Source organism: Astyanax mexicanus, chromosome 20 (genome assembly GCF_023375975.1).
Source record: "Astyanax mexicanus isolate ESR-SI-001 chromosome 20, AstMex3_surface, whole genome shotgun sequence".
In the NCBI taxonomy this organism is placed as follows: domain Eukaryota; kingdom Metazoa; phylum Chordata; class Actinopteri; order Characiformes; family Acestrorhamphidae; genus Astyanax; species Astyanax mexicanus.
Window position 1 is genome coordinate 184,850 of NC_064427.1, and position 26,816 is coordinate 211,665.

Sequence of the window (26,816 nt, forward strand, 5' to 3'; positions counted from 1 at the left end):
AACTGAAAAACATCAGAAACCTTCATCCAACAACAGCTGATAAAAACACAAGAACAAGAGATTACTGTTCTCTACACCATTATCACCAACAAACTCCACACTACAGTCACTATACTCACTAATAACACTTACAAACTCCGCCCACTTCTCTACAATACAGTCACTATACTCACTAATAACACTTACAAACCCCGCCCACTTCTCTACAATACAGTCACTCTTATTCACTAATACCACTTACAAACTCCGCCCACTTCTCTACACTACAGTCACTATATTCACTAATACCACTTACAAACTCCGCCCACTTCTCTACAATACAGAGTCACTCTATTCATTAATACCACTTACAAACTCCGCCCACTTCTCTACAATACAGTCACTATATTTACTAATACCACTTACAAACTCCGCCCACTTCTATACACTACAGGAGGTGTAAAGGAGGTGTAGAGGATGAGTGAGGATGGAGTGAGGTGTAGAGGAGGTGTAGAGGATGGAGTGAGGTGTAGAGGATGGAGTGAGGTGTAGAGGAGGTGTAGAGGATGGAGTGAGGTGTAGAGGAGGTGTAGAGGATGGAGTGAGGTGTAGAGGAGGTGTAGAGGATGGAGTGAGGTGTAGAGGATGGAGTGAGGTGTAGAGGAGGTGTAGAGGATGGAGTGAGGTGTAGAGGAGGTGTAGAGGAGGTGTAGCCTGTGTTTGGTTTTGTATTAAAGGTGATTTTATGAACGTTTTCACTCTTTAATCTCAGACTGCAGATTTCTGATTCAGGTTCTGATCGGCTGGGCCTGTAGAGGAAGTTCCAGCACTGAAACAGGAAATAATAAACTTACAGTATAAACCAGTACAACTTTAGACACCTTCACATTCTGTGTGATTTTTCTGTTTTGATATTCATTAATATTCATTAATATTTAAGACATAAAAACATGTATTGAAATTTATAGTTAATAAGAAATGTTAACAAAGCAAAACATTATTATAACTTTCAAATGAAACATGGGATATATACATATATATTAAAGATTATTATACTGTACAGTGGCATTTACACAATTAATTAAGACATATGTTTAGATAATAAATGTTTTAATATTTTTTTAAAACATACAGTCAGAGCTTCAAACACTTTCTTGTCAGGTAAACAAACAATCATATATTTATACATTTCAACATTAATAAACTATAAACGGCTTTATATTATTTCCTACATTAGAATTTCTGAACTATTAGAATAATAAAAACAAATCAAAAGCAACAAAAAAACAATGGTCATTATTATGTATTATTATATATAATAAACATAATTATTTCGTATTCAATTAAAAACTATGTACGGTGGGTCTGTTTTTTTTTCACATTAAACACCCAAAACACCGTCAACGTCATTTTCCTGCACCATGAATTTACTGATTTACAGATTAATCAGTTTTAGAATTCTTAATTATTGGTATTTATTGTTTTTGCTGGTGAATCTAAAATATTCATGTTGTATTTCAACATAAATTACATAAAAACTGTACATCAGACACATCAGCTCTTTTTCATAATTTTCCTAAACAAAATAATAAATATATATGACTTTAAAATAACACTTTTAACACACTTAAATTTTAAACAGCATTTTTTTTCTACAATAGAAGAAAAAACACATTTTGTAAGAAAATCAGTCGTTTGGCACATTCAGCTCTCATTAACACACTGTATAAATATAATTATAGTGATTATCTGGATCCGGTGTGAATTATCTCAGCAGTGTGGAGATGAGAGGAGGAGAAGATTTGTGGATTTCAGGGCGTCTGATTATGTTGTGATAAATGAGCTGCAGATCTCAGGATCTTCTACCTGCGCTTGTTTGGACTCTGTCCCGTTTCCACCTTCAGCTCTTTATACTGAACCTGAGAAACACAACACTGAACATCACTATACTCATCACTATACTGATCACTATACTGATCACTATACTCATCACTATACTGATCACTATACTCATCGCTATACTCATCACTATACTCATCACTATACTGATCACTATACTGATCACTATACTCATCACTATACTGATCACTATACTGATCACTATACTCATCACTATACTGATCACTATACTGATCACTATACTCATCACTATACTGATCACTATACTCATCACTATACTCATCACTATACTCATCGCTATACTCATCACTATACTCATCGCTATACTCATCACTATACTCATTGCTATACTGATCACTATACTCATCACTATACTGATCACTATACTCATCACTATACTCATCACTATACTCATCACTATACTCATCGCTATACTCATCACTATACTCATCACTATACTGATCACTATACTCATCACTATACTCATCGCTATACTCATCACTATACTCATCACTATACTCATCGCTATACTCATCGCTATACTCATCACTATACTGATCACTATACTGATCACTATACTCATCGCTATACTCATCGCTATACTCATCACTATACTCATCACTATACTCATCGCTATACTCATCGCTATACTGATCACTATACTCATCACTATACTCATCACTATACTCATCACTATACTCATCACTATACTGATCACTATACTCATCACTATACTCATCGCTATACTCATCACTATACTGATCACTATACTGATCACTATACTCATCACTATACTCATCACTATACTCATCACTATACTGATCACTATACTCATCACTATACTCATCGCTATACTGATCACTATACTCATCACTATACTCATCACTATACTCATCACTATACTCATCACTATACTGATCACTATACTCATCGCTATACTCATCGCTATACTCATCACTATACTCATCACTATACTCATCACTATACTGATCACTATACTCATCGCTATACTCATCGCTATACTGATCACTATACTCATCACTATACTCATCACTATACTCATCACTATACTGATCACTATACTCATCGCTATACTCATCGCTATACTCATCACTATACTCATCACTATACTCATCACTATACTCATCGCTATACTCATCACTATACTCATCACTATACTCATCACTATACTCATCGCTATACTCATCGCTATACTCATCGCTATACTCATCGCTATACTCATCACTATACTGATCACTATACTGATCACTATACTCATCGCTATACTCATCGCTATACTCATCACTATACTCATCACTATACTCATCGCTATACTCATCGCTATACTCATCACTATACTCATCACTATACTCATCACTATACTCATCACTATACTGATCACTATACTCATCACTATACTCATCGCTATACTCATCACTATACTGATCACTATACTGATCGCTATACTCATCGCTATACTCATCGCTATACTCATCACTATACTCATCACTATACTCATCACTATACTCATCGCTATACTCATCGCTATACTCATCACTATACTCATCACTATACTCATCACTATACTCATCACTATACTCATCGCTATACTCATCACTATACTCATCACTATACTGATCCCTATTAAATCACTATTTATTATTCTTAGCTATGATATACATGAATAGTGCAGTTACACCTTTAGTAGCCCAGAGCAAACAGAGAGTTAGCAATGCTAGGTTAGTATTAGCCTGTAGCCGCTCTGGCAGTAGAGTAAACAATCACATGTCATCACTGTCAGACAAAAACCTTGTGTCTCCATTCTAACTTTTTTTACTTTTCTCGATGAAGTGAATCTGACAGCTGTTCTTTATATTTTACCAGAATTTCATGATAAATGGAACCAACAGAAATGCTACAAAATAACTGAAATTAAAACATTACATTGATTTCCATTAAAATATAAGAAGATTTTCTCCTTCGGTATAGTAGCTCTTTTGGAGATATGAGGAGAAGCAGCATGGCCTAATGCACTCTCTCTCTCTCTCTCTCAGACTCCGGCTGCTGATGGAGAAAAACTCAGCATATGATAGGAGGTTTTTTGTCTGACAGGGATCATTTTCAGGTTTAAAGTGAGGATTTCTCACCACTTGAACGTCTGAGGGAACTCTGGAGAGGAAGTCCAGCAGCTCGTTGTTGTCGATGAGATACGGGTCCCGCAGTTTCTTGGTGAATTTAATGATACCTGTCAGAAAGTCATTAGCATAATTACTGTCAGTGCTAATCTGATAAAGATATAATAAATATTTATCCCCTCAAACACCACTGTAATCCTAAACTCAACCAATTCTTAATAAAGTAACAAAATTCTATAGAAATGTGAGATCTGATTAAATGAAATGAACTCTACGCTGTTTTTGACGTATTTCAAGAGAAATTATATATTTAGTTATATTGACTGAATGAGCTGTTATAATGAAATGCTTTGAGCTTATAACTGTGCCCATATTTCTCATTAGCATATTGCATGTGTTTCCTCTTCAGTGTGTAGTCACTCCCCAAAAACTGTCGCTAGATCTATATTTGGGTGGTTTTGTCTGTTTTCTTTGCTTCTGAGTGCAGAATTATATTACACTAATTACACTTCATACACTAAATGAAGAATTAGTGTTAGTGAAAAGTTTTATTTAACATTATTCATGCAATTTACTACAAAAAACATTTATAATGTGCGGTGTTTGTACTCTGTTTCAGGGTGTTATTTAGATGTTTAGATTGTGTAACAAGTTATGAACGTTAATTCAATTAATTGATATATATATATAATAATTAATCACTTTTCTCAATTCATTTTATTCCACTTTACTCCTCATTTTTTACTCCTCAGTTTTCACTGTTTAAATTTAGTTTTGATGAAAAATGTACAAAATATTTACATGCAAAAACAAATAATACAGTTATTATAAAACTCACCCCAAACCAGCACGATGTACCTGAGAGGAACCAGGTAAACCAGCACAGAGCCCACGCACAGCGCCGCGATCGCTAACCAGCTCAGGAAAGGCACAGTCCAGTTAAACGTGCTGCAGAGAGAATAATAATAATATACTAAATATATATATACAGTATCTATATGTATTTTATATGTGGAATAAACATAATGATTAGCTCACTTCTTTATCCTCTCTCCGTACGACGCCACCTCGTCCAGCGCCGTCTGAACGCTGATACACACGTCCTGAATAGCGTAGAGTTTACCCATAAACCCCTTCTTATCAGAGTCCTGTCCAATCAGAACGTTATTCACAACACTGCACTGTTCACTATCAAATCAGAGACAATACACCATCAACCAGCAGGAGTTTACATTAGATTAGATTAGATTAAATTAGATAAAATTAGATTAGATTTAACTTTGATATTATTGAAAAAAGAACAAGACAGTGTAATAATGAAGTGCTATAAGAACCAGAAGTGAAAATAATAAATATATAATAAATATTTGCATTTAGAATAAAGAGTGATTGTAATTTTATACTGAAAGAAGAGATATAAGTGATCAGGATCAATAAATGTAATATACATTTATTCTGATATTTAGGGTAATATTTATTGATCTACACATACAGAAGTAGTGTGTAACACATGTAAAATATATACATATATAACACATATGGGACAGAATGAAGAGCTTTCCTCTCGGTAGGTTTGCTGTAATGCTCTAAAACATCTGGTAATAAATAAATGATAATAAATGATTAATTAGAGAGGGCTGGACTGAACCTTCCTCTCAGATATACCTTCTCATCTTCTTCATCTTCATTCTCCAGCAGGTCCTCCATCGCTTTCTGTTACATCATTTAATACATGAGGATTAATAATGAATTTAAGAAAAAAAAAGATTATTAATAATGCTTGATGTGAGAACTTATATTTCAGTATCATTTCTTTTCAGTTATTCTAAAGCCAATACTTGAGCTTATTTAAACATTAAAAACTTTGATTTAATCATCTGTGTAAATAATATATAAATATTCAGATTTGATTGTTTACTGTAACTGGTGAATAATCTCTCCAGTACAGGATTCTTATCCAGATTAATCATCTCCACAATTACAATATACTCTATTCAGATCATCACAGTGAGAGATGCTGTAATGTAATTACTGTAATCTGAGTACCTAAAGTCACCATTAAATCCCCAGCGTTACTCACTGAGTACTTAAAGTTACTCACCACGCTGCTCTCGTGAGGTTCTCTCCCCGTCAGCAGCAGAACGTAGTTCCAGCCAAGGAGGAGCAGCAGAGACAGAGGAACCATGTAGAGCTCCAGATTCCAGACCACCAGAACAAACACCTACAGAACCATCAGAACCACAGAATCATAGTGTGTTTGTAGGTGTTTATTTGGTATTTTTGTGTTTTAAGTATTTGTTTTACGTTTTTTGGTATTTATAGGTGTGTGTAGGTATTAATAGGTGTTTGTAGGTGTTTGTTTGGTATTTATAGGTGTTTGTAGGTATTTATAGGTGTTTTAGGTGTTTGTAGGTGTTTGTAGGTATGTATAGGTGTTTGTAGGTATTTATAGGTGTTTGTAGGTATTTGTAGGTATTTATAGGAGTTTGTAGGTGTTTGTTGGTGTTTGTTTGGTATTTATAGGTGTTTGTAGGTATTTGTAGGTGTTTGTAGGTATTTATAGGTGTTTGTAGGTATTTATAGGTGTTTATAGGTGTTTGTAGGTATTTATAGGTGTTTATAGGTGTTTGTAGGTATTTGTAGGTGTTTGTAGGTATTTATAGGTGTTTGTAGGTGTTTGTTGGTGTTTGTTTGGTGTTTGTAGGTGTTTGTAGGGCTGTGGGTCATTCCTCCTACCAGGAAGGCGGAGATGCTCCTCTTGGTTGACTCCCACTCTAAGCAGCTGTTGATATAATTTCCCACATTAATGAGGAACAGGATGCAGCGCTTCACCCGGTTAAAGTTCTGCAGCAGCAGCTGAACCGAGACCAGCCGAGATCAAACCGGGAAAAAGAGATGAAGAGAAACATTATATTATATATTATTAAAATATATAAATATAAAACTGAATATTATAGAAATGTCAGCATTAAGAGTGGAATGGGGGGATATGATCTGAGTTAATTTAAATTTATCAGACGAATTCATTAAATCTGTTTTCTCAAAAATAGAAAACTGAACAATCATCAAGACAGTGCTGCACTTCTGATCCTCAGGAATTCTGACCTCGGATCAGCCTGCTGGATTATCTGAGCAGGGATAGAGCTGCTCACCTGTTTGGAGAGTTTTGGTTCTTCTTCTATGTATTTCTGCTGGGCTGGAGTAAAGGTGCGCAGGCTGGCTTTTACCTGGAGATCAGAGTTACAGTGATGATCTGCAGAGGAACTTTATTATAATTTCTATTATTAATATCTGATTCTAATTTAAACACATTTTCCCCAATTTACAAACCAATTACATACATTAGTACACGACACAGTGCTATAGATGAAATAGAGAGGGTATATTATGGGATGTATTTGTGTGTGTAGGTGATGGAGCTCACGCTGTTGAAGAAGACCTCTGCCTCGAGGAAGATCACCCCTTTGGTCGGTCCCGTCAGATCCTTGTTTTTCAGGACGTAAGCTTTCTGTTCTCTGTTCCGGATCTGCAGGAAGAGAACCTATAAAACCTGCTGCAGCTTCCTGAAACCCCCCCAGCCCCCCATTAAACACCCCCCCTCTCCTCCTCTCTCTGAGACTCACGGTTAATAGAGGAACGGCCACTCGACCCAGGAAGTCGGCGCTTCGATCCCGATCCTCATCAAACACCGAGATCTCCAACACTGAGTGAACATCCTTCACATTCCTGATCCATAAACAACCAAACATTCCTGACCCATAAACACCTTCAACAACTGTCCAATATAAAACATATATACAGATTTATATATATAGATGTTGTAGCTGTTGTGGGTGAGGGTGTTTAGGCGGAGGTGTTTGAGGTGTAGATCGTGTGACTCACAGAGTAAAGACTTTATTCCACTCTGGGTTCAGGTTCTTGTAGACGGTGTGGGTCTGCAGACGATCGTTACACAACTCCACCACACAGAACGGATCACTCTTCCCTTCAACAATACAGAAAACATTCATCTCAACTATTACATAAATACAGCAAAAACACGGAAATCTGATTATAAATAAACAGAAATAAACACACAGTGATGTGAAGCAGCAACAGCTATTTCAGATACTAATAACTAAAGTTTGTGAAGAATTTAAACAGAGCTAATTATTATTACAGAATGTAATGTAATGCAAACTCACTATAGAATTAAATATTTATTAATTACATTTAAATACTACAGCAAAAACTATTTTAAAATATTTTATATTTTTTGTTTATTAGTAATATTTTCTACATTAATTAGATTAATGGATTAATTTATTACTAAAGAAACTCCTCCACTGTTTACCTGTAACATCAGCTGCCATCAGACCCTCAGCTCTCAATACCTTTACCTGCACAATCCCAACATCCCTCAGATCACACAGAGACCTCCACACACTCTGATACACACAAACACACACACACACACACACACACACACAATGTACACACACGTTAATATACACACAGCACCAAAACACTCCTTAAATTCAGCGTTTTTTCATTATTTGACCAGAATATGTTTTATATGTTACATTCTTCAAAAAGTATCTCCTCTTGTTTAGATGATCAGTTTTGAACATCTCTGCTGGATTTTCTCAGTCAGTTTTATGAGGTAGAGTCTCCTGGAATTCAGGCTTTCAGTTAACAGCTGTGCTGAACTCATCAAGAGTTAATTACTTGAATTTCTTGTCTCTTAATGGGTTTGAGAGCATCAGTTGGTGGAATCTTAAAGTGCAGCCACAAAAAGATACCATCACAAACGTTATGATGGTGAAACTGGCTCTCATCAGGACCGCTCCAGATAAGAGCACCTTTATGCTTCACACAGTGTTTAAAGCTCATCTCTGTTAGACTGAACAGCTCCCTCATCTGGAGATCTGCATCTACTGCAGTTTAAAGTCTCTACAGCTGAAGATCACCTTCCTGTGTGCAGCAAAAATCTGATTTGTTCATTTAAACACACTCTCTTATATATATATATATATATATATATATATATATATATATATATATATATATATATATATATATATATAGAGAGAGAGAGAGAGAGAGAGAGATTGCAGGACTCGTATGTAATTCTGTATTAAAGAGTATAAAAGTGTTTTATTTCTCCACATTAATCTCCTGATCTAAATCTGATGAACTGAGATTAAGGTGATTTGAGGTGATTTAATTGGGAGGAGCTGGAGCTTCACAGCGTGAAGGAAAAGTAGCAGCTATTGTTCAGCACCTCCAGAAACTCCTTCCTTCAAGACGCTGAGAAAACTATTCCAGGTGACTCTAAATCATGAAGATACTGAGATTAAAATACCAAGAGTCTGCAGATCTGTCCTATTAGAAGGATCAGTTGATGTGATTGGTTCTGATATTATAGGACGCTGTGATTGGTCGGTGAGGGACTGACGTATCTGTGGAGGATCTGCTGGTGCTCCTGAGGGTCGTTTAGCAGGTTGACGGTGAGTTCGGAGATGGAGACGTCGGATGAGGCCGTGAGAGTCACCAGTAACACCAGCTGTCCGGTTCCGTCCTCCAGATCCAGCTCCAGTTTATGCGTCTGCTCTCGACTCAGAGTGGACAGATCCAGACTACACCTGCACAACCAACCAATGATTTAATGAGCTTAATAATACTTACTAACTAAACATCAACTTCAGCAAAAATAACCACAGATATTAATATATACATATTATACGATAAGCTGATAAACACTGAAACAACACCCCCTACACTTCCTACAATTTTCCCCACCATCACACCTTTAATCACACCTTTAATCACAACTTTAATCACACCTTTAATCACAACTTTAATCACACCTTTTATCACACCTTTTATCACACCTTTTATCACACCTCGACCGCATTCATATCAATGGCTGGGGGCGGAGCTTCCAGGAGAAACTCGGAACTAAGCTTTGTTTTTCAAATGAGATTTTTCTTGTTATTTTTACTGTATTTATAAGAATTAGTTTCTGTTGTATTAATGTCTGCAGGTGTTTCAGGTATGAACTGTTATTGTTGAGATAAGAGGTTTTGAATGGTGTGTTTGGGGGCGGGGCTTGTGCTCAGTGATGTTTATGTGTGATGTTTCTCACCGGCCCATGAAGTCGTCCCGCCGGCCCATGTCCCTGTCCCACACGGAGATGTCGAGGACGCCCCCGTCCTGATTAAAGAGGTGCAGGTCGAACTGCTCCCTCCACTGCGGGTTCAGGGTCTTCAGCACCGTCTGATCACACAGGAGAAGGACAAAATAACAGAAACGCCTCACTGTACTCTGAGTTCTGTTCTGTGTAAAATATGGAGCAGTGAGTAAACTGTGGAGATACGGGGTTTTAAAGCTGAAAAATTGAATCTGTATTTTGTATAATTTAATTAAATTTACTTAATTGTATTTATATTTAATAGTGTAATTCATACATTAGAATTCTGATGATGCTTCTTTGTGTTCTGAACCTGAGAGGTGAAGAAATTTACTTTAATTTTCAGATTAATTAAAATCTACTGGATGTTTTACCTTTGACCTAAATACATATTCCTGATATTTCTGAGATCGGAGTTCTTTTTGTTTAAAATGTTTTTATCAGCGATTTTCACCACCTTTAAATTTTAAACATAAAAAGAGAACAGGTGTGTAGTGAACAGGTGTGTAGTGAACAGGTGTGTAGTGAGCAGGTGTGTAGTGAACAGGTGTGTAGTGAGCAGGTGTGTAGTGAGCAGGTGTGTAGTGAGCAGGTGTGTAGTGAACAGGTGTGTAGTGAACAGGTGTGTAGTGAACAAGTGTGTAATGAACAGGTGTGTAATGAACAGGTGTGTAGTGAGCAGGTGTGTAGTGAGCAGGTGTGTAGTGAGCAGGTGTGTAGTGAACAGGTGTGAATACCTTGCTCCTGTATTTCTCAGAGCCGAGTCTGAATTTGACGTACGGGTCACTGAGGCCGTTCTGATCCATCGGTCTCAGATCACGACCCTCAACCAGACCCACGCTCACCACACTGCACCACAACTGAGACTTCCTGTGCACCTCACACAACCGCTGACCCTGCTGCTGCTGCTGCTCACACACACACACACACACACCATACACACACCATACACACACACACACAAAAACACACACACACACACACACACACCATACACACACACACACACACCATACACACACACACACACACCATACACACACACACACACACACACATACACACAACACACACACACACACACACACACATACATTACACACACATTACACACACACACACACACACACATACATTACACACACAGGTCTACTAAAACCAGGTCTATCTACAGGTTCTATTTAGTTCTAGGGTTTGGGACAAGATATCAATATACTGATTTAATTTTGTTCTCAATACGTTTTGTCAAAAATGTAAATACAGCTCTGATGATTTTCTTTGATTTCACCAAATTAAAATCCTCTGGAATATAATCAAGAGGAAGATGGATGATCACAAACCATCAAACCACCAAACTGAACTGCTTGAATTTTTACACCAGGAGTAAAGCAGCATAAAGTTATCCAAAAGCAGTGTGTAAGACTGGTGGAGGAGAACATGATGCCAAGATTCATGAAAAAAAAACTGTGATTAATCCTCTTCAGTAACACATGCTGTTAAGCATCAAATAAGACTATATTGTGATATATATTGAGAATCACAGTATAACTGTGATAATCGTGAGATACCCAGAGACCTTAACCTTAACATCTGTTCTAGAGGATAAATGGAGGGGAGGCAAAACACTGCTGACCTACAGTAAACTCTACTGATCTCTCTTTACCTTACTGGCTCTTTTCCAGCTCCGGGTCAGAAGCATAGTCTAGAAATAACACATTGATCAGTCAGGTATTAGCACCGCGGCTAAACGGCTAAAAGCTGAACAGCATCAGTAAAATCACAGCAGGACTGAGAGCTTAAAGGACCGGTCCGATTCTATTCCTCACTTCCCCACTTATCCACCTGATAAACAACACCAGTATCAGAACCGATATTTCTAACTACTCTTAGTATCCTATCTTACACTCTGCACAAGGCATGTTGTGATGCTCATCACTATCTTACCCCCCACCAACAGTCTATTATCACTCCTTCCTCCTGTCTGGTTTAAACAGCAGCAGAGCTTCTGAATATATCTACACTGATGGGCGTGGTGTTCTGGAAATGAGGTGTGTTCAGGTACATTTCTGGAGTTTTATCTTGTTTATCTTGGTAACAGAAAACACAGGAGCTCCACTGACTGAATACAACCTAGACAGACGCCAACAGTCAGACTTTCATCGCTATCTCGGTAACACAGGCGCTGTGCCGAGCCGAGCGTACACCCCCACTTATTACACACACATGAACACACAGCAGCACAAACCCAACTTTTACATCAACAATAAACAGAATAGTAAATAAAATAACATTGCTGTTCCCGTAAATGAGCTGCTGGAGCTCCTTCACAGCGTCAACCAGCAGCTCAGTTTCAGCATCTCAACATTGTTTAAATGTTTCTCACTTAACTAACATTATGAAAACATTACAAGCAACATTCCAAAAATTAAAAATAAAATATAGACACAAGTGATGTTTCAGAAATGTTACCAAAACATTTAAAAAAATGTTAAATAAAAACAATGTTCTAAGAACATCCAGAAAACTTGACAGATTGAATATTTTGAAAAAAAAAAATTAACTGTAATGTTCAGGAAACATTCTACTAACCAAACACTGTCATCTGGATAAAAAGGGAAATATATAGTAAAACATCAAATATATAAAGAAAGAGCAGAGGAGGAGTAAAGGCAGTTTTAAGCAGTTATAAAGTCTAATCTATAACTAATCTATAACCAGATAGATCAGAGAGATCAGATAGATTAGATAGTTGTGAGAGTGCTACAGCGGGGATGCTAATGCTAACGCTAGCTGCGGAACTCACTTTAGCCACATACGGCTTCCAGCGCTGAACTTTAAACCCTTTTTCATTCTGTGGAAAAATAAATCCAGACAGATTTGATCAGAATATTTGATTATATTTAAAGCCTTGTAAAGATAAACAATAATTATCACAATATGAGCCTTTATTCCATTAAAACAAACAGAACTGAAATAAAAACCTTGTTTTACTCACGTCTGGATTTCCTCCATCTCTGGGGCTCAGTTTAACCTCCAGCTCTAGGGAACCGAGGTCTTCATACGGAGAACCGGAGTCCTGCAGCTCCAGATTAAAATCATGAACTCTGGAAAAACAGAAATCAATACGTTTATTTTAGTGTAGTTTATCATCAGACTTTCACTGTTACACAATATAACAACAGTAGATTTTACACTGTAAAAAATACATATTTATATTTTCCCTGCTATATATATTTTTTCGTCACATTGAAAGGACAAGAATTCACTACTGAGTAAAACGTGTTGTGAGATTTTATGAAACAAACGAAAAAACATTTAACAGCTTTTAGAGGACAGTTTTAAACTAAGCTAACTCTGATTTAGGGCATGTCAGCATGTCTTTGCTATCATTACGACAGGAAAAGTACACCTTGCGCAGAAGTCACGTACAAATTCTCTTAATTAATGATGGGTGTGGTTAATTTTGGGTGTAACGTGAAATAAACCAATCAGAGTGTCTTTTGCTCATCATTCTCTTTAAGAGTAGACCAGGTGAGCTCTGACTTTGGTGGATTGCTATTGTAACGGTGCAGCTACCTGGACGTGTTCAACAAACTCTTCTCAGCAGAGGAAACTGAGCTGCTGGTTGACGCTGTGAAGGAGCTCCAGCAGCTCATTTACGGGAACAGCAATGTTATTTTATTTACTATTCTGTTTATTGTTGATGTTTCAGGGTGTGACTCCATATAAAGCAGGACTGAATTATTATTACAGATTATTGATCAGTAATTACCGGCGGAGCTCCAGAGAGTCCAGGTACAGAAACACAGACCCCATGAAATCATCCTGACGCCCGAAGTCATAATCAAACACCTGAAAACACATGAAGATCATTAATAAAACACACAATAAATACAATAACCAGCTCCTAACACACTGTAGAGGATTTAATACATCATGTTTTATTAGTAGTAAATTGTGCTGAGAAGAACAGAAGAGGACACTGCTCTATCATTTTAATAATATCTGTTATTGATGAAGCTCGACTGCTGATCGATTACCTTTATATAAAGAGGTTCATTCAGGTTTTCTACAGGCAGACAGAACCTCTCCTCCCACTCCGGGTTCAGGTTCTTATGGATGATTTTACTGCGGAAAACTTCTTTCTTCCCTAATTTAAACTTTACGTACGGATCACTGGTTCCTAGACGGAGAAACAGGAGACGTTTATACCTTTTAAAATATTTTTATTTAAAATAAATGTGTTTATTTTACCTCCTCGATCTCGTACAGCCAGATTATGACCTCTCTTCAGTAAAACCTCCAATAAATACATTCCTGATCTGATCTGTGACTGATCATCTCCATCCACTAATACGTCCTGCAGAACACACACACACACACACACACATAAACATAATGACTCATCAGAGCTCATGTTTACGTATCAGCAAAAATCAGATTAAATACTGCATCTCCTCATTCCTTCATGCAATAGTAATAAATAAATTATAGTTTATTTTAAATACTACTGAAAATTTAAGCTTCACAAACTTTTAGACAGTCACACAAAAACACAATGTCTGTAAGATTTATTATTGGAATAAAATAGAATTAATTATGAATCGTTGCATTAGCAGGAAATGAACTACATTTGTGCCGTGTGTCAGATCCAATCAGATTCACAGAACTCTTTCAGAACTGCTGAAGAACTGACCCAGGTTCTTCCTCATACAGCTAACAAAGATAAATAATATAAAATATAAAACATATTCTGCTTTATTTCACTCTTTTTACTGTTTATTGTGTTTCTGCATAATTCTAATCCGGTCTAAATGAGTCTGAACGGGTTTGAATGAGTCTGAACGGGTTTGAATGGGGCGGGAGAGTAACAGCAGCTCTGTAAGCAGTAGAGTTTACTCAGCAGCTGCTCTATATAAGGTACAGGGCTGAGGCTAATTTTACACAGTGATTAAATTGAATCCTCTCAGCGCTGCAGCTTTAAAACAGAGCAGGTATTTTAGGTGATTGGAGAAAAAGCAGATCCATCCACACCTCAAACCATCATAAAACAGACTGGAACCAGAAAACATGCTGAGTAATGATACGAAAGACTAATAGAAACTCACTTTAACATCACCTGTCAACGAACGATAAACCTTTTATTACAGTAATAATACACTCGCGGTTCACACTATAACATGGAACATCGGCACTGCTGTGCTGCGGTCGTAGACACGAGTTTGAGTTAGATTTTGAGTTAAAGAGGAGAAGAAAAGAAATTGGATCTGTTTGGTTATAAAAACTCCGCCAGTTAAAATAGTTCCATTGCTGCGCTGTTTGGTTTGTAAGCGCTGCATCGTTGCTAGGTTACCTGTATGTGGCGGAGTAATACAGTAATACATGAAGAGCTTCGGTTACAGTGCGTTACCGGCTGATTATGGTACTTATAGAACGCCTCTCAGCCAATCACATTACAGGGTCTGAACTTATCTACTGTAAAACAAAGACAGACTTAATGTATTGTATTTTCACCAACTGGAACCAGTTAGCTTACTAGCTTAAACATTTTAAAAACATACTCTTTAGCTAACAAACAAACTAGCGCACCAACGCACACAGCTAACTACAGCTATAGCTTTTAGTGTTTATATACAGTATATAGATTATCACAGGAGAAATGTGTTTACTGTAGAATTCACCCTCCACTGAACAGCAACAGTAAGTAACAGGTTATACAGTATAAAATTATTCATTATACAGAAATAATTCTGTGAAAATTACAAACATTTATTAGTGCACTTATTCTCTCGCTCTCCACACTTTCCTGTAGTTTTATTTTTTCCTGTTAAGAGCTTAGTCAGTGTTACAAACTTCCTTTCACACTCTCACACTCTTTCACACTCTCACACTCTTTCACACTCTCACACTCTTTCACACTCTCACAACCAACACTCCACAAGCAGCTGTCAACACCAAACAGTTACACCAAAACGGAAAATTAGAATTCTTTTAAGTAAACTTTTTTTTGTTTTAATATTTAAATATATTATCTATTTATCGTATATTATATATATATTATATTATCTATTTATTTATCATTTATATTTTCAGTATGCACAACAACTGGTGTTCATTGTTGTTTTACTGTGTCTAACTGCACTACCTTCATTAAAACACTACAAAAAACACTACTTTTATACTTTATTTTATTATTTTTACTGTATTTTTTTATCTGTATCATATTATCTTATCCTTTTTTGTAACTTATGTGTACACCTGCTGCTATCTATCTATCATTATCATGCATAATAAAAAATACTGTACTCTATTGATCTGTATAGTGTATATACCATTTGATTTGATTAGGTTAATAATGTTTGTAGACGAGCTAAACTCACACGTGATCTGATCACATGGTCTTTGTGATTCTATAAAGTTAAAATATCATGCTCACCAACAGGAAGTGACATCATCAGAGAAGATAGAAACAGAAGGTGATAAATCTTCAGTAAACCCTGAATAAACAGCAGCTCTCAGTCCGGCCCAGAGACCTCCATCAATACTCATCAATACTCATCCTCAATCTTTACTAAAGCCTGAGATAAAAGATCCAACTTCAGAAAACTTCAGAAAACTCCCAGAACAGACTCTGCACTTCTCCTCACACTCGTCTCTACACTGATTACTGAAGACTGCAGGCTGGAGAACTGACTGGAGCTCAGGTTGAGTCTAATCTGTAGCGTAGAGCTCGATTAGAGCAGGTTAATCCAGTGATGTAATCACCTGAGAAGAGCTGAGGACCAGCTTCACAAAGCCGTTATAATTAGTGAATACTGTACTATACTCACTACTGATACAGATACTCAACTTTCACTAATTACCCTCAAATAATGCTAATCATGTCTGTATCATATAAAAGCCCTCAGTTACTTTTAAGGTGAGATTGAGACGGTTGGGTTTGGAGGTTCTACAGGTTCTGTATGGATCCTGTGGAGACCCTTGCTGTATGTGGGTGAACATTATCCTGCTGAAAAATGCTGCTGCTATCAGCTGGAAGTTCTGCAGGAGAGAAAGCAGCAACACAGGATGTTCTGCACAGATCACTGAGATCACTGTTAGTAATGTTCCTCCTATCACTACTAGGAGTGACTGACTCTCACTGTATGAGATGATGCTCCTCAGATCATCAAGCAATCAATTAATTAATTAATCACTTCAGCAGTTTGTTTGTTGGGACAGAGCAAAGACCTCCAAACTCAAACCTGACAGTCATCAAATCCCAAACACAACCTGGATTCATCACTACAGATGATACAGTTTCAGTCTGTAGCAGGGCAAGTTTCTCATTCCTGACATCATTGCAAAAAAAAACATTTATTGAAACTATACTGTCCTGCTCCTCACAACCAACTTTATAATATTAATCAAATAATTTACCATATTATAAAAAAATGAACCAAATTTGTATTATTTTAAATGACAGACTATAAAAACATCAGAACTGTGGGTAAGACTTACAGACTACCAAAACAATACTGACAAAATTCTATATTTGAAATGTATTAAGTTTAAATTCAGACCGATCATATAAGAGTATAATAAAATACCTTTGTTATATTTTGTTCTAGAAGAATCAGCTTTCTAAAGATACCTGACATATGGCTTAAATGTTAAAATTTTATTTATGTAATATATTATTAATTTAAATGAACACTGTAGTTTTAAATGTGATTAGTTCAGGCTTTAAGAGTTTATCTTTAATTCTTACACTATAGAGTTTCTGTTCTTTTTTCCGCGTTTATTTTTTATAAATCTTAATGTTTGTAATGAACCGGATCCTCGCGCTGCTCTCTGAGCGGGTCGGTCCGGTACCTGGTCAGGTGAGCTGCCCCGCCCCGCAGGTGTATCTCGGAGGTCCTGTAGGTAGCGCGTGCTCTTCTTCAGCAGCCCGGAACTCCTCCCCTGCGCGCGGTTCGGTTCGGGAGAGCCGGACTCGGTTCGGACTCTCACTGAGGAGCTCGCGCGCTCCTGTCTCTCCTCCATCCCCAACACACTGAGCGAGGAGGAGATACGAGCTTTACACTTCAACAGAAAAGGGCACGTGATCTGGAGCTGATGTTCCCCTGATGTCACTCTGCTGACAGACCGTTTATTTACAGATGTAAACAACAAAACCATCTTCATCATCAACTTCATCTTCTTGAAAATACACCATTATTCAGTAACTACACATGTATTATATGAGCTGTGTGGATGATCTTTATGTTTTAAATATTTAATAAATCATTTAATAAATCAGTAAAAATGATGAACAGTCAGGTAAAGATGAAAAACACGACTTTTATTTATTTATTTCCCATAAAACCAGTGAAGCAGCTGCTGTTCATGCAGATAAAAATTCATAAAATATCTAAAATACCTAAAATACTGAAATACACAGATTACAGCTTCATAATCAGACAATACTAAACATCTGATTCTCTAAACATGTTCCAAACAAACAGACTAAACAATCATATACCAATAATAATCAATGACTCTATCAATAATCAATATCTGCAACAGCACTGATCCAGTTCAACAGAAAACATCAGGGTTAATTAAGTTATTTTAGTCTGAAATCTGTGATATAAATGTTGTTTATTTTTATTATAGGAAAATGCTGAATACAAAGAGTGACAAAAAATCTACTTTTAAAAAAGAGAAAAACTAAAGTTTCCTCTCTGAAAGTGAAATTTCAGATCTCATTTTGTTGGTAAACTTTGGCAGGAGTTTAGAGTAGAGTTTAGAGTATTAGTAGAGTTTAGAGTAGAGTTTAGAGCAGAGTTTAGTGTATTAGTTGAGTTTAGAATAGAGTTTAGAGTATTAGTAGAGTTTAGAGTAGAGTTTAGAGTATTAATAGAGTTTAGAGTAGAGTTTAGAGTATTAATAGAGTTTAGAGTATTAGTAGAGTTTAGAGTAGAGCTTAGAGCAGAGTTTTGTGTATTAGTTGAGTTTAGAATAGAGTTTAGAGTATTAGTAGAGTTTAGAGTAGAGTTTAGAGTATTAGTAGAGTTTAGAGTAGAGTTTAGAGTATTAGTTGAGTTTAGAGTAGAGTTTAGAGTATTAGTAGAGTTTAGAGTATTAGTTGAGTTTAGAGTAGAGTTTAGAGTATTAGTAGAGTTTAGAGTATTAGTTGAGTTTAGAGTAGAGTTTAGAGTATTAGTAGAGTTTAGAGTAGAGTTTAGAGTATTAGTAGAGTTTAGAGTATTAGTTGAGTTTAGAGTATTAGTAGAGTTTAGAGTATTAGTTGAGTTTAGAGTAGAGTTTAGAGTATTAGTTGAGTTTAGAGTAGAGTTTAGAGTATTAGTAGAGTTTAGAGTATTAGTTGAGTTTAGAGTAGAGTTTAGAGTATTAGTAGAGTTTAGAGTAGAGTTTAGAGTATTAGTAGAGTTTAGAGTATTAGTTGAGTTTAGAGTAGAGTTTAGAGTATTAGTAGAGTTTAGAGTATTAGTTGAGTTTAGAGTAGAGTTTAGAGTATTAGTAGAGTTTAGAGTAGAGTTTAGAGTATTAGTAGAGTTTAGAGTATTAGTTGAGTTTAGAGTAGAGTTTAGAGTATTAGTAGAGTTTAGAGTATTAGTTGAGTTTAGAGTAGAGTTTAGAGTATTAGTTGAGTTTAGAGTAGAGTTTAGAGTATTAGTAGAGTTTAGAGTATTAGTTGAGTTTAGAGTAGAGTTTAGAGTATTAGTAGAGTTTAGAGTAGAGTTTAGAGTATTAGTTGAGTTTAGAGTAGAGTTTAGAGTATTAGTAGAGTTTAGAGTAGAGTTTAGAGTATTAGTTGAGTTTAGAGTATTAGTTGAGTTTAGAGTAGAGTTTAGAGTATTAGTAGAGTTTAGAGTATTAGTTGAGTTTAGAGTAGAGTTTAGAGTATTAGTAGAGTTTAGAGTATTAGTTGAGTTTAGAGTAGAGTTTAGAGTATTAGTAGAGTTTAGAGTATTAGTTGAGTTTAGAGTAGAGTTTAGAGTATTAGTAGAGTTTAGAGTAGAGTTTAGAGTATTAGTTGAGTTTAGAGTATTAGTAGAGTTTAGAGTATTAGTAGAGTTTAGAGTATTAGTAGAGTTTAGAGTAGAGTTTAGAGTATTAGTAGAGTTAAGAGTAGAGTTTAGAGTATTAGTAGAGTTTAGAGTATTAGTAGAGTTTAGAGTATTAGTAGAGTTTAGAGTAGAGTTTAGAGTATTAGTAGAGTTAAGAGTAGAGTTTAGAGTATTAGTAGAGTTTAGAGTAGAGTTTAGAGTATTAATAGAGTTTAGAGTAGAGTTTAGTGTATTAGTTGAGTTTAGAGTAGAGTATAGAGTATTAGTTGAGTTTAGAGTAGAGTAATGTAGAGCACAGATACCTATAATATATTGTAAGGATTTGTTATTTATAAAGATCAGATTGTATCGGATGATGTTAAGAGATTCAGGTTGGGGTAAAATCACCTGATCAGGACGTAACAAACAACAATTTAACAATAGTTTAACAAAAGGGTAATTATGATTTTTAGTGAGTTATTTCTTTATTTTGTGCAAAAAAGGGAAAAAAGACAAACACTGAAATCAGACTCTGTGATTAAATTTAGTTTTGCTCATTATCAGCTAAATTCTACAGATCTGTTCCTAAAGAGAGAGACAGAGCGTCTCCTGTTTTAAGGTGGAATTTCATTATTTCAGCAGTTTAATTTAGTGAAGCAGTTTTTACAGCATGAAGAGCCCAAAACTATGTAAAATATCTACAGTTTTCTATAATCTTATTTAGAAATAAATATTAACCAAAATTATTCACTTAATACCATCTGAACCACAAAATATAAAAACAAATACAAAAATGTATAATAAATAATGAATTCAATAAAATATACACAGCGTTGCACAGCTTCTGCTTTATCAACACTGTTAGAACTTATTATGATGTAATGAAGCTTTCTGACCAGAAGATTACGACACTAAACTGTAGTTTTAACTGATCTGTTTACAGTCTTTCTTTTTACAACTTTTTAAAATTCTAATCATGTTTAATTTTCCATTATTTCATATCATAAACCTCAGATAATTCAGTGCATTTAAAGATTGTGGGCAAAACAATACAGGCTGTTTCTCTCTGTTACTCACTAACTTACATATTCATAAATAAATTAAAACATCAGCATTCACCATCAACACTACTGAGATATTAAGCAATTAAATAAATAACGGAGCACTGATATTAATCCACTGTGTGATAAACAGTCTCAGCCGTCTGATCTCTCAACGTCTCTCACTTTCTCTCAATGTCTCTCAGCATCTCTACAGAAGAAGTGTAATCAAATCAACATCCACAGAACTGGATACGACCCTGTTTAACCTGCAGAGCTCAGCTTCAGGCCCTGAGCTCTAACTGTGAGGCAGTGGTGAGACGGTGGTGAGACTGTGGTGAGATGTTGGTGAAATGGTGGTGAGGCGGGGTTTCTGTGGAAGCAAACACAGACCAGGGCAAATTCTCAACTTCTCCAAAATTCCCTCTCACAGCTGATTGACTGGTTTTACAGATCCTGCTCGTGCTGCATCTGCTGCTGCATCTTCTGAAGCATCTCCTGCATCCTCCTCAACTACCAGAGAGAGAGACACAGAGAGAGAGACACAGAGAGAGAGACACAGAGAGAGAGAGAGAGAGAGAGAGAGAGAGAGAGAGAGACACACAGAGAGAGAGATACAGAGAGAGAAGTGTTAGTGTAGCTGGGTGTTGTAAATGTTCTTCAGTTTGAGAATGTTAATTGTAATCTCTCACCTCCTCGTCCTTCATCTTGATGAGTTTCTCGGTCTCGGCGTCGGGGGTGGAGATCTGCAGGATGGGAATCGGACTCTCCACTCGATTATCCGCCGTCAGTTTACTGAACACACAGCAGATCACCAGTCCATCACCAGTCCATCACAGTCTATCACTAACATCACCAGTCCATCACTAACATCACTAACACCACTAACATCACCAGTTCCTTACTAACATCACTAATCCATCACCAAACATCATACTCTACTTCACTCACATCACATATTATACTACACTTTACAAGAGTATTGGAGTGTTGGAGGCAGAGCGTGGGTTGTGGGGATGGGGGGATGATGGTAGGAGGCGGGGTTTGGCGTGTGTGGGTGGAGTGTTTGGTGGTATGGACGGGGGTGGGGGTGTAGGGGTGGGCATTGGGTGTGGGGTGTTGATGGTAGGGGGCGGGGTTTGGGGTGGGTTGTGGAGTGTTGGTGGTAGGGGGCAGGGTTTGGGGTGTGGGGGCGGAGTTTAGGGTATACCTGGTCATCTGCTGGATGCACTGCGCTCTGTAGTTTTCGTAGTTAACGTCGCAGGTGATATCCTTCAGGTCGTGCATGTGAGTCCTAATTAGCATATTCCTCAACTTCACAAAATCACAGTGCGACTGATTCTCCACTGTACACACACACACACACACACACACACACACTCTGTTAGTATTAGCAGTTATTTTAGTACGCTACATTCTACTTTATAATGTAGCCTAATAATATAAAATATATAATATATAATAATATATAACTGTAGATATAACCTTCCACGATGCCCCAGGGGTAGAGTCTCCCTCTGACCCGCTGCCCCCGAGCCTCCACCACCGTATTACTGCCAATCACAGCGAACGGAGTGCTCTCCTACACACACACACACACACACACACTATACACATTATACACACACACACACACTATACACATTATACACACACACACATTATGTGGATGTGTACACTCACACACATTATAAGGATGGCTTGGGAACACCCACACCTGCATATGTTGTGAGGTGTTATCTTGTGCCTGAATTTTGGCATGTTAATTTGAGGTTTTCTGTCTTTTTCTATTTTCCTATGCTTTAATTATTTAACACATGATTTTTATTACATTATAATGCTTTAATGTTACAATGTTTTTATCATTAATTTAATGTTATATTTATTATGAGTATATAAAGTATAAATAAACAGTATAGTGATAAAGTGTTCAGTATTAGTGAGCGCAGTGATTCACTCTGACCTTCAGCTCTCTGTCCTGCTGCTTCACCTCCTCCTCCTCGTCCGAGTCGCAGTCCGGGAACTGATACACTTTAATCCCAAACTTCTCGATCTCCTCTCTGACCTTCAGCACAAGGTCAAACAGCACGTCAGAGACTGGGCTCGTCTTATAAACATGTTATAAACTCGTACAGACCAGTGGAACAGTGGGCGGAGTTACCCTGTCCTTCATCTTCCTCATCTCAGCCGGCGTCAGGCAGTCGGCCTTGGAGATCAGAGGCACCACGTTCACCTTCTCCTGAAGAGCCTTCATAAACTCCACGTCCACCGGACGCAGTCTGAGAGGAGGGATTAACGAACAGTTACAGCACAGTTACAGCACAGTTAACTCACAGTTACAGCACAGTTAACATACAGTTACAGCACAGTTACAGCACAGTTAACTCACAGTTACAGCACAGTTAACATACAGTTACAGCACAGTTACAGCACAGTTAACTCACAGTTACAGCACAGTTAACATACAGTTACAGCACAGTTAACTCACAGTTACAGCACAGTTAACATACAGTTACAGCACAGTTACAGCACAGTTAACTCACAGTTACAGCACAGTTAACTCACAGTTACAGCACAGCTACAGCACAGCTACAGCACAGTTACAGCACAGTTAACTCACAGTTACAGAACAGTTACAGCACAGTCACAGCACAGTTAACTCAGTTACAGCACAGTCACAGCACAGTTAACTCACAGTTACAGTACATTTACAGCACAGTCACAGCACAGTTACAGCATTGTAAAATATGTAATATATGTAAAAAGTGTTTACCCGTGTCCGAACGGGGGGATGAAGTACAGGCAGCAGTGAACTCGGTTGTCCTGGATGTTCTTCCTGTTCAGGCCGCTCTCGTCCCGGAAGTACTGCTCAAACTGCTGATCAATATAATCAGTGATCGGCTTCCAGCTGCAGAGATACAGATCAATCACCACTCATCAATAATCACAGGTCATTATTTTCACTGTGATTTACAGTGTTTTAGTGATAAAAACAGACTAATACTGAACATCCCATAATACTCAGTTACTTTCTTGTAAATAAAAATAGTATAATAATAATAACTATGAGAATAATGTAGCGAATAATAATGAATGTAATTTATTAATAGAACATGTTGAGTTGTTTATACAGTGAGGAGGTGCTGGGTGTTCCTGATGTTATAAATCACTGAGATATCACTGAGATATGAACTCTCTGCTGGTTCTGCAGGTTCTAGTTTCACTGTTCTCCTGATGATCAGTACCATTCACTGTTGTTCACGGCGTCTCCAAACCCAGGAGTGTCGACTATGGTGAGTTTCAGCTTCACTCCTTTCTCCTCGATGTCCACCGTGTGTTTAGTGATCTCCACGGTCTGGTTTATCCGCTCTAATAATCACACAGATCATCATTTAATTCAATAAAAATATTATTAGCTAAAGTATTATTTCATTTTTTATTTAGCTTTTCATTTGAAAGACAGACAATTTTGGATCATTAAATTATGAACACATATTCAGTTGGTGATAATGTTTATAATCTTTGCTGATACAAAAAAACACAGAAACAAAAAAAGACTTTCACTGAAATACGCTAAATAATCTGTACTTATTTTTCTCAGTGTTTGTGGTTGAAAAAGCAAAACGTAAAATATGCTGCACAGTAGAACCGTGAGGTTTACCTGCTTCACACCTGAACTGCAGCACAGTAAAATATAATAATATTCTGTATGAAACAGAAGCAGCAGATAAACCTTTACTATAAACTGAATCTATAACAGACCTTCAGCGTTCAGCAGCTTCCTGTCCTTATGAAGATCCGTGAGGAACAAGCTGTTCACCAACGTCGACTTTCCCAAACCCGACTCTCCTACAACACACACACACACACACACAGTGTGAATACCCCTCTCAGCTGGAGGCTCTACAGTCAGGTAACACCGCGTTTCTCACCGGCCACCATCAGCGTGAAGTCGAAGCCCTTCTTCACCGACTTCCTGTGCACCTGATTGGGCAGCGTAGCGAAGCCCACATACTCCTTCTCCTATAGAAACAAACACAGATCAAAACCCTGTATCTCCACTCAGCTCTTATACCAATCTACTCAATTCCACACCACAGCACCTACACTAGCATAGCAAAACATTTATTATATTATATATTATATTATATTTTCAAATTATATTTTACATATTATTATTATTTTTTATAGTGGCAGCCTGATAACAAATTATATCATAATATAGTGAAATACTGTGATTAGTCGAGCTCTAGGAACATCAGATTTGCTTTTTCAGTTTCACTCTCTGTTTTCAATAATTCTGCTGTAATTCTTTATTTTTGGTGTAATTTTTAATCAGTTTGTTTATGGATTTTTACAGCAGTGTTTCTCCACCGGCTCCTCAGGAGGGTCTGACCACCTCCACACAGCGCAGCGCTCAGCTCAGATAAGCCTTTATTTCCATCACAGACGCCGGCAGCCAATCAGCACTTTACTCACACACATATAAACATGAGTATACTGAGTATAATGGGAGAGTGGGGAAGAGTCCCGGCTTTCTGCCCCACAGGACCTCAATCATTTCCACACCACTGCACTGAAATAAACCCTCAGCTCTCACTGTCTTTATTATTATACACTCAGAACCTCTACTTATATTACATTATATAACACTATAACCACAGTACTGTTTATTCCAGTGAACTGCGTATAATTACAGCAGATTTACTGAGATAAACTATTACATACAATTTTAAAAAGTTACAGCTCCCAGTAATATGTGATAATGGTGATATCGCTCTATAATGTGTTTATTTGTGTGTTTGTTCACATTTATAACAGTGAACAGTATTTTATTCAGTTGTTCTAAATGACCAATCAGTGCCTCAGTAACTGTGACTGCAAAGCACAGTGTGCACAGACTGTAGTAGACATACTATAAAAAATAAAAATGTATTATATATTATTATATATGTTTATTATATCACAGTAACCTACATTACTCTACAGACCTGCAGTAACATTACTCACCATCCTACTGTAACCCAAATCTAAACCACTATAATTTATAATTCACAGATTTGCCTGTGGGTGGAGGGGGGGCTGTAACGCTGGAGTATGGAAATCTCCCCAGCCTGCACAGCCAATCAGCGCCCGCCTCCATCCCCAGCCTCCCCATCACCCCGGTACCGGAGCCACTGTTCCGCACTGGTTCTGAGAGCTTACCTCCCCGTCCTCTGAGCAGCGGCGGGATTATTATGGGATAGATGGGAGAGGATGCGCGCGATGCCCGGGGCAGGTGGATCCGCCCAGCGCGCGACGGAGGAGAGAGAGAGAGGAGAGCGCGCGTTACAATTCATCCATTACTAATTAACCAAACCAAATTCTAAAAACATCATCATCATCACCCCCCCCCCCCCCCTCAGCATCCGCCACACCTGTACCTGGCCTCGCGCTCCGGCTCTTGTACCTGCTGGTGGTCGACATCGTCCTCGAGCTCTGCTGCTGTTTCCCCACCCGCTTTACAGACAGTCCCGCCCCCTGCGCTCTGATTGGCTGGTGAGATACTCTGTCACTT

At 37.3% G+C, this 26,816-nt stretch overlaps 2 protein-coding genes across 3 annotated transcripts; both read right to left on the minus strand.

Annotated features, from left to right (window-relative positions):
• Positions 1-904: 904 nt before the first annotated feature.
• Positions 905-18,240, minus strand: mctp1b (multiple C2 domains, transmembrane 1b). Of its 2 annotated transcripts, none has more exons than XM_049468668.1 (22): positions 18,040-18,240; positions 14,440-14,545; positions 14,226-14,368; positions 13,958-14,037; positions 13,181-13,289; positions 12,989-13,036; positions 11,849-11,887; positions 10,923-11,093; positions 10,141-10,271; positions 9,451-9,637; positions 8,347-8,440; positions 7,896-7,998; positions 7,637-7,739; positions 7,438-7,539; positions 7,166-7,240; positions 6,750-6,869; positions 6,115-6,234; positions 5,679-5,726; positions 5,052-5,161; positions 4,852-4,961; positions 4,026-4,123; positions 905-1,898 (listed from the first exon to the last, which is right to left on the minus strand). In XM_049468668.1, the coding sequence occupies exons 1-22, from the start codon at positions 18,208-18,210 to the stop codon at positions 1,842-1,844; spliced, it is 2,325 nt and encodes a 774-aa protein (XP_049324625.1). In that variant the 5' UTR covers positions 18,211-18,240; the 3' UTR covers positions 905-1,841. The 2 variants fall into 2 exon arrangements, with proteins under 2 accessions (XP_049324625.1, XP_049324626.1); XM_049468669.1 differs by lacking the exon at positions 18,040-18,240 and adding an exon at positions 16,622-16,835 and having other exon boundaries at positions 909-1,898.
• Positions 18,241-18,487: 247 nt separating this feature from the next.
• septin5b (septin 5b) lies at positions 18,488-26,740 on the minus strand. The gene is made up of 12 exons (XM_049469040.1): positions 26,683-26,740; positions 26,465-26,475; positions 25,192-25,282; positions 25,022-25,108; positions 24,505-24,628; positions 24,033-24,167; positions 23,421-23,538; positions 23,223-23,324; positions 22,745-22,841; positions 22,470-22,605; positions 21,952-22,054; positions 18,488-21,772 (listed from the first exon to the last, which is right to left on the minus strand). The coding sequence occupies exons 1-12, from the start codon at positions 26,723-26,725 to the stop codon at positions 21,707-21,709; spliced, it is 1,113 nt and encodes a 370-aa protein (XP_049324997.1). The 5' UTR covers positions 26,726-26,740; the 3' UTR covers positions 18,488-21,706.
• Positions 26,741-26,816: the final 76 nt, after the last annotated feature.